Source organism: Tachysurus fulvidraco, chromosome 12, assembly GCF_022655615.1.
Source record: "Tachysurus fulvidraco isolate hzauxx_2018 chromosome 12, HZAU_PFXX_2.0, whole genome shotgun sequence".
In the NCBI taxonomy this organism is placed as follows: domain Eukaryota; kingdom Metazoa; phylum Chordata; class Actinopteri; order Siluriformes; family Bagridae; genus Tachysurus; species Tachysurus fulvidraco.
Genome location: NC_062529.1, coordinates 16,587,508 through 16,599,538, shown reverse-complemented (window position 1 = coordinate 16,599,538; position 12,031 = coordinate 16,587,508). Strand labels below are relative to the sequence as shown.

Genomic DNA, 12,031 nt, shown 5'->3' with positions numbered 1-12,031 from the left:
AAATTGTGGAGGTGGAAGATGAATAAAACATGACAGGTTTTGCTGTTATAGGAAAATAATCGACCTAAATCAACTCAAACCGGATGCAGCTTCTTGCTGATTATTTTCCTATAACTGCATCTCCTCCACATATTTTACTCCACACTTATGCACTGTATTGTAATACGTTTATGCAGTAAAAACATATTGGAACTCAGATCTATTAGGAAATATTAACCTTATTTAATAAAATGGTCATCTAGATTTCATTGCTCTAATGCAACCTTATGTGACATCCTGCTTGTTTCCCCTCACCTCGTCAACCTGGTCTTATCTCTCAAACTGTAGACCACAAGGGGGCCCCATGCAAAAGCTTGAACCATGATAATAACCATGACATCACAGTCTCTTATTGCAAAACAATGATTCATTGAGATAACTATTGTGACACTGTTATTATCTTGCATTCCTACAAGCAGACACTGGCTCTACCTCTTTGATTGGACTGGCTTGGGTGGAGGAAAGTAGCCGAATGATGCTTCTCTCTCATAGCGTCGAGTGCAGCTGGTCTGGGGGCTGTTTCTGACTCCCTGCTGGAGATCAGACCCTGAACACCGATACCGGGTGCACATTCACCTTCAAAGAACCAGTCACTCTGTTCATCATCACCTACAGAAAAAAAAGGTTCGACTGTAGCAGACAAAACAAATAGGTTCAACTGTAGCAGACAAAACACAAGGGTTCAACTGTAGCAGACAAAACACATAGGTTCAACTGTAGTAGACAAAACACATAGGTTCAACTGTAGCAGACAAAACAAATAGGTTCAACTGTAGCAGACAAAACACATAGGTTCAACTGTAGCGGACAAAACACATAGGTTCAACTGTAGCAGACAAAACACATAGGTTCAACTGTAGTAGACAAAACAATTAGGTTCAACTGTAGCAGACAAAACAATTAGGTTCAACTGACAAAAAAAATTGTTAATTAGTGGCAGTGGAATAAAATATAGCAGAGTGTGCTGTTATAGAAAAACAATGAACTAATTTTTTTTTGTCTGGTTTTTATTTATTTACGGCATTTGAGGATTACGTGCCTTGCTCAGGGGCCCAAAATGGCAGCGTGGTGGCTCTTGGATTCAAACTCCTGACCTTCTGATCACTAGTCCAACACCTTATCCACAAGGCTACAACTTCCCAAAGTATTTGCTTATTAAAAATTGACACTTTTATATTATATATTTACAACATATTTAATGCTGTGTAAAAGCCACTCATTTTCAGTGAGTCCCTCATTTTCTCTTATAGTTAACAGAACAAACATAAATGCAGCTTGTTACAAAACTGACACATGGCCACAAACCTCTGACAATGAAGACCATCCAGAAATGCTCCTATTAGAAAGCTTCTAAGATTAGACATGTTCCGTTGTTTAATAACAACATGTTTTTAATCCATTTATTATTAGACGTCAGACTTAGACTAATCCCTGTGAATGGATGTTTGCATATTATTACATATTAGATATTCGAATAAATTGCATTATATGTATATAAACCTTTACAGAAAGAACTGCTGTTAAATATATACTGTAATTAATCAACACCTTCTGCTGAATCAGATTTAAAAATAAATTAAAAACATATAACTTAATAAGCTCGCTAGGAAGAGGATGTGATGTTTACATCATATAAACATCGATCTCAATACTGTACAAACGTACTGTTTAGTTTCCCGAGTCCTCGCCTGCCTGCAATTATATCAATGATGTTTCTACCCAGCAAATAATTTCAGGAGATTCATAAAATTTCAATTACAGCTACATGTGCCCTCTGTGTCAAATGATGTTAAGTGAAGTGCAACCTCAGTGCTGCTCTTGGGTCAAACAAGGGCTTAGTTGAAACCCTGTTCATAACTGAGGTGCAAAGGGGATGTCACCTCACACACACACACATACACACACACACACACACACACACACACACACACACACACACACACACACACACACACACACACACACACACACACACACGCACACGCACACACACACACACACGCACACACACACAGATATAGTGGTCTCTGTGGACCTGTCAGTCAGCTACACAGCAAGGCCATGCCTCTCACAGTCAAGGTGTAGTGACAACTGTTAAATCAGAGGATGCCTAGCACCTCCACACCTAATGAGATTAGCAAAGCCTTCAGCGCTCATTAGCACTACATGACAACTTCTCATTAGAACCGCATGGGCACGCGGTGAGTGCCACCCACAGCAATCAGGCAACACAGCGACATTATCCTATTTGTTTTTCCTTGTTATGTTAAAGAACATTTTCTGGTATGATTGGTTTGGTAATCATACAGTTCCTCATGTATGGCTGGTTTGGTTAAAGTAGAGGAACTTCCTGATTTAAAACAATACGCATTCAAAAAAGTTATCATGCTATCATCATGTGTTTGAAGGCAATATGCACCTCAATTAGTGTTCCAGTAATAAGAGATTTTAATATTTCTTTGATAATTATAGTTATTGTAATATACCATTAATACTACAGATTATAGCTACAGAATTACAAAAAAAAACTAGACAAATAGAAATCAAAACAAATATTAAAAAATGCTTTCAAAAGAGCATCATTTAACCAATTAATCTTAACAAATAATCGATGTCTGTTTTGTCAATGATGATATTCATGCAATGATATACTGTACACAAAACTAGTATTCCTACCTTGCCTTCCCTCATCATTGGTGAAAAGCCCTGGGTCACTGCTGCACACGCTGCTTGTCTCACTACAGGAAAACAGAGAACAGAGTTTATGATCTAATCTTTACTTTACCTCGCAGTATTCTCATTTTTCTGCTCTTTTAATTAACAGGCCCATTAAACTGCACATATACAGTGACAGACCATCTTTTCAGAATTTCACATCAGCCTAAAGTGTCTTTAAAAAAAAAAAAAAAAAAAAAGGAATAATACGAAGTGGAATCAGATCAAATGTGGCAGACATGGTCCTTGCTTTGGAGAGCAAAAAGGCAAAGAAGCTGGGGAGGGGCAGGTACAGTTGCGGATCGAAGCTCTTGAGTGACATGCCCAATCTAATTGAATATCCCTCCCTGTCAACTCCAATCTAATCTGCTCAGCCTTTTCTAAGGATGACAGCAATGCACCAGATTTTTTTTTTTCCCCTCCCGCTTTCACCGTCTGCTGAGAAGTGCTCATGCACAGAATGGACCTCGGGCCTCTGGCTCATGCAACAACTGGACAACATCTGTTCTTAGCGACACTAAGGCCTGGAGCAACGGCACACAGCAGAAATCTGAAACAGATTCACTCCAGCCTCGGAATACTGGCACCGAACTGTCGTACCAAGCAGACGCAGTGCAGATGCATTGATCAGACAATTACAGCTCTGTGGTCATGTTCTATAACAACAACAATCAAATTCTTTCATTCAACCACTAAGCCTCAAAGCTTTGTTGTGAGCAGCACCACAGTGGATCCAGAACACTGGTGTAAGGCCTAGAAATGTAAGACTCCAAACTGTGTATGTGATGCAGTCAGATTTATAGCTTAACATTACTCAGTCTTACAGAAAATACTTCCTAATGTCGCTGGACTTTTTAATCTTTTATACTCTTTGTCTCATCTACATTGTCAATACAATAAACAAAACATCATGTATATTTTGCTAATGATACGGTTACAATCGTTTTCTGCGTTATTTCCGGACAGATTACATTTGTTTAAATGAAATCTTCAAACAGTTGTAGACTTTATAGAACCAACATTCATGTCATTTCAGAATAAATACCCTTTTTCCTCCTTTGTATTTTTTTTTTAATACTAAATACTATGCACTGTTAGAAAATGCTTTGATACCATTCTATAGCATGAAAAACTAATATAAATCAATTTTATTCTAAAAAAAAATTCTAAATATGAATAGAAAACCAGGATAAATGTTAGTATTAATTCTGATAGCCCAAAACGTATAATCTGACATACAGTTTAAGCACTTTTGTCAGTTGCATCTTCTCAGTCCATATCATCTAAGACGTAGGGGGTGAGTCGTGAGCCCTGGGAGGAGCTGACAGACGCATCTGCTCCGCAGTTTGCCACGTGCTGATCAGAGTTGACCTTGACCATGAGGAGAGAGGTTGGTGTGGGTCACACACTTGCTGATGCAGGACTTCACCATATTGGGCGCCGGGCGGCCCAGCATACCGGCACACCATGCATCACTAGAAGCAGATGGCCTCCGCACTGCCGCACCCTCACACACCCAGGAAGCAGATGTGAGGGGGGGTCATGGTCTCAAGAGAGTAAGGCTTAGCCCAGAACTTCTGGATAAGCACACACATGTGCATGTCCACACATACACAAATACACACACACTCCTCAGCTGCTACTGGAAGAAAGGATGAGCATCGTTGCTGTGCTTCCATGTCAACAAGAGAAAGATGGTTACTGTTCATCCTTTGCGTTGCGAGACTGGTGACGAGAGAACAACATGCTGGTCTGGTCACACCCAGAAACACGTATACCATTATAGAGACTGTTTAATTCGTTCATAACCGTGATCCATTAAAGAGGAAATGAATAGTCGGGTGGTTTTGAGTTTCAAAATGTAAATTAACAAAAACTTCTCAACTGTCTTTACTATATACCTTTAACGGTTTCACGAGCGATACACAGCTGACGTGTGCAAGAAACCCAACTGTTTTGGACACGAGCACATTTAAGTGACAAGTGTATCATTAGAGATCCAAGTGGAACTGAATCTCTATTGACGTGATTGAATGGCAAAGAAGAGGAAGAAGTGTGCTCATTTTGAAGAAGAATGATAGGTACAATATAAACAATTAATTAGGACCGGGCATTAAGTATTAAACATTATTAAAGGTGTAATGTGATGTTGCCTTGAGAGGCTCGCTGCCAATATGAAACGGTTTCCATTAAGTAGTAGCTAATTAATGCCATGCATTATTGAAAATAACATTTTTCTTTCAGCATGTAGGAGCCTCCCTTCCCCCCTAACATGACCTTCAGTGGGAGAACTTTTAACTCAGTTTATCCGTCTCTGTCTTGCCTTGTGTTAAGTAAAACTATGCATCAACAAATACAAAGATGAATAATACATGCTCAAACAACGCTCATACTGACATCTGATTTATCATCAAAATTCCTGCACACAGCCCAGGACCATTAGGAAGACGTCTCACCAACAGCTTGCCTTAAATGAGCTAATCTCTTCCCCTTCTTGTCTCACTGTCTACATACATCCTGGGGAGGTGAGCCCAAAAAGCACTTCTCAGAGAGGGTGTAATCAATAGGATATAATCCCACCCTCTTGAGACCAATAGGCCAGTTTAGGGTGAGATTACTGCGCACTGGCAAGTCATTGAGCACTGGCTTATTCTGCTCTCCAGAACAAAGACAGAAAACTAGGAGGGGTGTTTCGCTGATAACACACAGACCCATTCTGACACCATTCCCTCTTCTAAAAGTGTCTGATTAAAAGGCTCTTCCAGCCTCCCTCAACATAGATAATTGGATTAGTCTCAGGGATTTATGAAAAAGAACTTGGGCAAGTTGGAATACAATCCCGAACTCCTTGCCTACTTTCCCAAATCAAAATTTGTGAAGTAATGACAAGTGAAAGCTGCTACAGAACAGAAAGTTAATAACACAACCTATACTAACATGTAACTCATGAATCTGGACTCCGTGTCTCTGAAAGGAAAAAAATCGGATGACTGACTGTATAAAAAAAAAATAAAAAGATAAATAGATAATATATTTTTATACCATCTTTTTAGGCCTTTTAATTGGATAATTTGTCTGTTTACCTTAAAAAAAAAAAGAAATTCAGTCGATCCAACCTTAACCTAAAAACTAGGATCTATTTTTCAGGGATTAGGTGATTGGGAAATCTGAGACAGCGAGTCTCATTTTTAATAACTACATGGTGCAGACTCCAGGAAAATAAAAATCCGCAATTAAAAACTAAACTGCTTGTGATCGAAAAACATCGAAAGTATATAACTGTCCTTTTGTCACAATAAGTCCATAAGTTTTGAAATTGACTCACCTAAATGAAAAAGTTCACAATCTTTGTCCTAGATATATTTTCTAAATAACTAAATGAATCCATTCATTAATCTTTAGTAACCATTTTATCGTGGTAAGCGTCCTCGGTGAATACGCAGCCTATCCTGGCAACACTGGGCAGCAGTCCACTGCATACAAACACGTGCTTTATGATGACAGTTCGTACTGAGAGTTAAATGTAACTAAAGGGATGCAGATTCACAGTCGGCTGGCTCTCCTAAATTAAGGAGAGGTCGCTCAGTGCCAGAGATGCAGTGCTGGTGAGGGTCTGTGTACCTACAGGTGCGGTCTGCCTTCTGGGCAGGCCAGAATGAACACCAGGTGGTACGCCATGCACTGGGCCCAAAGCCGGTCTATTTAAGGACGTACGGCCCAGCTGGAGCTGCCAACAGCTGCTTCACACACACTTGGATTGGTTTAAGGAAATTCTGGACAATGTCTGTATACTAGGGCCAAGAGGGAAGATGAGCGGTAACTCACATACACCACATGCTTAAAACTAACATCTGGCCTCACAGTGTGTGTGTGTGTGTGTGTGTGTGTGTGTGTGTGTGTGTGTGTGTGTGTGTGTGTGTGTGTGTGTGTGTGTGTGTGTGTGTGAGATGACCCTAAGGGTAGAGCTGTTATTTGCATTTTAAAATGCATTGGCTATCCTGTGAAACTTCAGTTGTTTGACTTTCAAAACCTCCATCCTTGTCCAGTTCTGATTGTGATTCGGACAAGCTTGGCTTTAAATTCTAACGCCATCAGAACACTTCTCTGCAGCACTCCCATCCAATCCAAACGCACGGCCATCAGGCACGAGGGGCACAAGTGTAAGCGAGAAATGATTGACAGGGCGACACAGTGTTCCCATTTATTTCTTCTCCGGAGCTGTTTTCTGTCATGAGACGTATTGATTTTTCCATAAAATAAGAAAACAAGCACCATCGAGAGGCCACATGGGGTCAGCACAAATTAAAGTAGAAGATGTAAAGCCAGCTGTCTGCCCATTATTGGCTGCTGCTGACGCTTCACTCTCTCCTTTAAACCAACCCACAGATAATTACATCATCATGGATCTGAGGAAGGGCTACGGGGGTCTGAGAAGAAGCAGGGAGATATATTCTCTAATGTTGTGTGCTAATGGAAAAAGCATAAAACATAAAAGTAAATTCCGGTAATAATAAGTAAAAACAAAAGCCTCTAAAATATACAACAGCTTCTACAGTCTGTTCCAATATATTACTAAAGAGATTTCTTATGCTAACGCACCTTAGCGTAACCCTGGGCGAGATATCGAACGTCACGCTTTCAGTGACAGATTGCGCTCCAGCCACCTCTGAAGTTTCTAACAGTGGAGTTAAGTAAATTGAGGGTCTCCATTGACACCGAAATAATTCACTGAGTCAAAGTCAATCGTCAGACATTTATGTGACACACATCATCCTCACTAGTGCAGGTGGGAGGTGGGAGACTCAGCTATGAACTTCACCTCAAATTTAATTAACTAGGATTCTATTAAAACTTCGTTTCTCACTGATCAATACAATACCAAACATCTTATTTGTAATTTTAGAAAGAAGGCATCCTAAGCTAATTGTAGCTAAGAGGCAACAAGCAACAGAAAATTCCCTGGACTGATCACCACAGCAACAGAGGACTATATGCCTTATGGCCTTCATTTTTAATACCTATCCGGTTGATGAATTGATGCCTGTATGAATTATGGTGCAATGAGGCCACGCTGCCTATTGACAGTGAGATTTAGGGGAGCTTCTAGACTGTTTTAAATGTCTTCACTTTTATGATCGCTGCCAGAGTTGTTATCAAGCTTAATCACTAAAATGAACAAGGGGGAAAAAACAGTTCCGCTGTGTAAAATTATACTCTCGATCTATAAAAACACAATTTTATATACAGTGCTGTGCTAAAGTCATCATAAGGTTTTATATCAATTCTGTCTCACTTGTTTTGTTTTATGTCTTTTGTATTACAGTGACTGGTATAGATTTCCAAGCTTATATTTTCCTAAAATCGTAGGAATTGCAGTAAATATATAAGTAATTAACCTAAATAAATGAAAGGTAAGAAAGCTCAAATCTCTATGTATGAACAGCCTATCAGGTGATTTCCTTTTATAGCTGATGATTATGTTTTTTTTTACTGCTTACTGCACTTAATACATTTTGATGTTCATTTATTCATTCATTCATTCATTCATTCATTCATTCATTCATTTACTGTATCTTCAGTCACTGCTTTATCCTGCTGTATCCAGTACTGTAGATGGTAATATTTTTGCTTTTTTTTTAAAAAAAGGACAATCCTGTTTAAATATTTAAATATTTTTAAAATACCATTCTGACATGTTTTCATCAGACGCCTCTTTCTTCTCCTTGGCCTGGCGCAGGATCTTGTCCTTCCAGCATTCCTGAGACATCCCTCCCACTCCGGCCCCCACAGAGCCGCCATCCTGCTTAGACCAGCCCCCGGAGCGCTTTTTCAGTCGGTTCAGTCTCTGCTTCTTATAGGACCTCTGATGATGATGATGATGATGATGGTGGTGATGATGATGGTGATGACAGTGACGATGTGTTTGTTCCGCTCTCTCCAGTCCACACACTCTAAATCTCTGCTGCATGTTCACATTTACATTTGGCGGCATGCGTTTGACTTTGCGTCGTCTGCGCAGAGGTCTTCCTGGTGTGTTCTCAGTGAATGAGTCCGACTCTGGCCAGGAATGCTGTCTGGTACGGAAGGACAGTGATGAAGGAGTCCAGCGCTTGACTATTAGTGTGTCATCTGAATCACTGTGGTTAGAAGCCAGCACAGGACTTGCTGCTATGGCCACAGCTCTTGCAGCACCGTGTCTCTGTTCTCTTGCAAAGGCTTCATCCACACTGGACTCGGATGCCTCACTGAGGCCAAGGCTGTGCTCAAAATCACAGCGTCGTTTGCGGCCCCTCCGTCTGCGAACCTGACGCCGATGCTGCAGTGGCCTGAGCACCATCTCCTGCCACAGATCATCTAGCTCAGCCTGCTCTGAGGTCTGCTCCAATGCAGACACCAGGTCCTGCACCAGCTCCTCCATATCTGTAAGGCTAATGGGAAAAGGAAAATCAGTGTTAATGAAATACTCACTGAGATGTTTCTACATATGGAAATATTGCTATTTAAGAAGCACCATAGATGTAACAAGCATTCTGCTCCACACATTGTAGCAGGTTTATGTGAAATTTGCCTGCAGCACCAGACAACAGTATAGCACTGTGTGTTTAGTTTATAGATAAATTGAGGTTAGCATCACAGATGCTCCTTCTTTATCACTCTCAAACAGTGATCAAACCGCAACACAAAACAACTGAATGAGGCAGAGATTGTTTCATCCTGTTTGGTGGTTGTTGGTGATGCAAAACTTTTTTTTTCTTTCTTCCCAGTGTCTCTGGTTTTTACATGGATGGGCTATGCATCGTGTTTCACACTGTTTCAGACTGCTGCTTTTTCACAGTAAGAGCATCCACACATTTTTAGTATTTTATTACAGACACTTTCTCTTACAGTATATGGCCAAAAGTATGTGGACACCTGACCGGCTTACCCATGTGTTCCCATTTCAAAAGCACTGTTATTAACAAAGAATTGTTCCTCCTTTAATGTTACAGTTACCTCCACACTTCTTGGAAGGCGTTCCATGAGATTTTGGATTATCTTGGATTTGCGTTCCAGTTCATCCCAAAAGTGGTGACTTTTAGGAAGTTAATCCAACTTCCAATCAACTCTTGACAAACCATGTCTTTATGGTCCTCACTGTGTACGCAGATGGCATAATCATTTTAAAACATGCTTTGGCCCTTCTAGTGAAAACCAGCATACAAACACATCTGATACAACTATCAGGTATCCACATACTGTACGTCTGACTATGGTCTGACTATATATATATATATATATATATATATATATATATATATATATATATATATATATATATATATATATATATATATATACACAATTTATTGTTAAGACCTTTACATCATTTAGCAGACATGAGTGACTTATCCATTGTGACTTACATTATTTCAATTTATATAACTGAGCAATTGAGGGTTAAGGGCCTTGCTCAGGGGCCCAGCAATGGCTGCTTGGTGAACTTGAGATTCAAACTCATGACCCTATGACCTGGGATTCAAACTCATGACCTGGGATTCAAACTCATGACCTGCGATTCAAACTCATGACCTGCAATTCGAACTCATGACCTAATGACACAGGATTCAAACTCATGACCTCATGACCCAGGATTCAAACTCATGATTTATGACCTGGGTTTCAAACTCATGACCTGGTATTCAAACTCATGACCTGGGACTCAAACTCATGACCTCATGACCTGGGATTCAAATTCATGACCTCATGACCCAGGATTCAAACTCATGACTCATGACCTGAGTTTCAAACTCATGACCTCATGACCTGGGACTTCAAACTCATGACCTCATAACCTGGGATTCAAACTTATGACCTCATGACCCGGGATTCAAACTCATGACTCATGACCCAGAATTCAAACTCATGATTCATGACCCAGGATTCAAACTCATGACTTGGGACTTGAACTCATGACCTTCCAATCATTAGTCCAACACTTTGACCACTAGGCTACCACAACACCATTAAAAGCTAAATATTTTGCTATTTTGTTCCACTCTCCTTAACCATACACGGTTGTACATCACCGTCATAACCCCACAGGAGCAGTTGTTTTTAGCATTATATTCATGTGAGCTCCTCACTCTCATGTCTGTGTCCCACTGATGCTGCACGCGGAGCTAATGACGTAGTGCGTGACGTCACTCAGTGAAAGAGCAAAACAAAAGCACGCCGCATATAGATTACATATCAGCAGTCAGTGTCCTTCAGCCGGGATCACACACACACACACACACACACACACACACACACACACACACACACACACACACACACAGAGTATGTGTGACATCTGTATGTTTATGACACTCACTAACTCATCTGGCAACAACAACACAATAAGAGAAACGTGAGCGGTTCATTTCTACTGATCATCTGGCAGCTTTTACATTTACAACAGAGATAATGTCTGTTTACGACACGAGGAGCTACATGAGATGTATAAAAACGTTATATTTTATACACACCTCTGTCTGTTACACTAAAAGCTTTGAACAGAAACAATTATCTGTCTTTTATCTGTCAGCAGTCAGTTAGCGTCATTATGCAGATTAAAGGCTATATAAAATCATTATAAAACGGTTCTTTAGAGATTTTTAAATGCTAAATCTTTGCATTGTTTGTCACTCACCGTCGCAGTTCCTGTTTTTTTTGTTTTGACAGCAGAAAGCACCTACAGCTCTTCCGCCCCGCCGATGACGTCACTTCCGCCACTCTCCATTTTATTTTATTTTTTTTTTTTTTACAGTTTCCATCGAGTACCTTGTTTGCAATGTAAATTTAAAATGAGTTAAATTAAGTTATTACCTCAAATAAACCTCCCACGGTATTGTTCAAACAGAAAATGTACAATTAAATAATTATAATATATATAATAATAATAATAATAATTATTATTATTATTATTATTATTATTATTATTATTATTATTATTATTATTATTATTATATATGGAATGTATATATGTGTATATACATATGTATAATAATAATACTAATAATAATAATTATTATTATTATTATTATACATATATATGTATATATGTATATGTATAATTTCAATTCAAGTTTATTTGTATAGCGCTTTTTACAATGGGCTTCGTCTCAAAGCAGCTTTACAGAACATAAACATAGAACACAAGTTAAACATAAGGAGAAAAAAGAATTAATATAGTAAAAAAATTAAGATATATATAGTTCACAGTGTGTATGTATGTATGTGTTTATTTATTTATCCC

General features: G+C 39.3%; 1 protein-coding gene across 6 annotated transcripts in view; it reads right to left on the bottom strand.

Annotated features, from left to right (window-relative positions):
• Positions 1 to 11,533, bottom strand: part of LOC113659645 (G patch domain-containing protein 2-like) — a 28,467-nt gene extending 16,934 nt beyond the window's left edge. The window contains exons 1-4 of one of the 6 annotated variants that reach the window (XM_027172542.2): positions 11,426 to 11,533; positions 8,439 to 9,182; positions 2,716 to 2,777; positions 472 to 669 (exon numbers count right to left, since the gene is read on the bottom strand). In XM_027172542.2, coding sequence (XP_027028343.2) covers positions 472 to 669; positions 2,716 to 2,777; positions 8,439 to 9,172 — 994 coding nt within the window. In that variant the 5' untranslated portion in view covers positions 9,173 to 9,182; positions 11,426 to 11,533. Of the gene's footprint in view, positions 1 to 471; positions 670 to 2,715; positions 2,778 to 8,438; positions 9,183 to 9,747; positions 9,878 to 11,425 lie in introns of those variants that run through there. The other 5 variants (XM_027172543.2, XM_027172546.2, XM_027172545.2 and 2 more) reach the window with 5 other exon arrangements.
• Between the last annotated feature and the right edge of the window lie 498 nt (positions 11,534 to 12,031).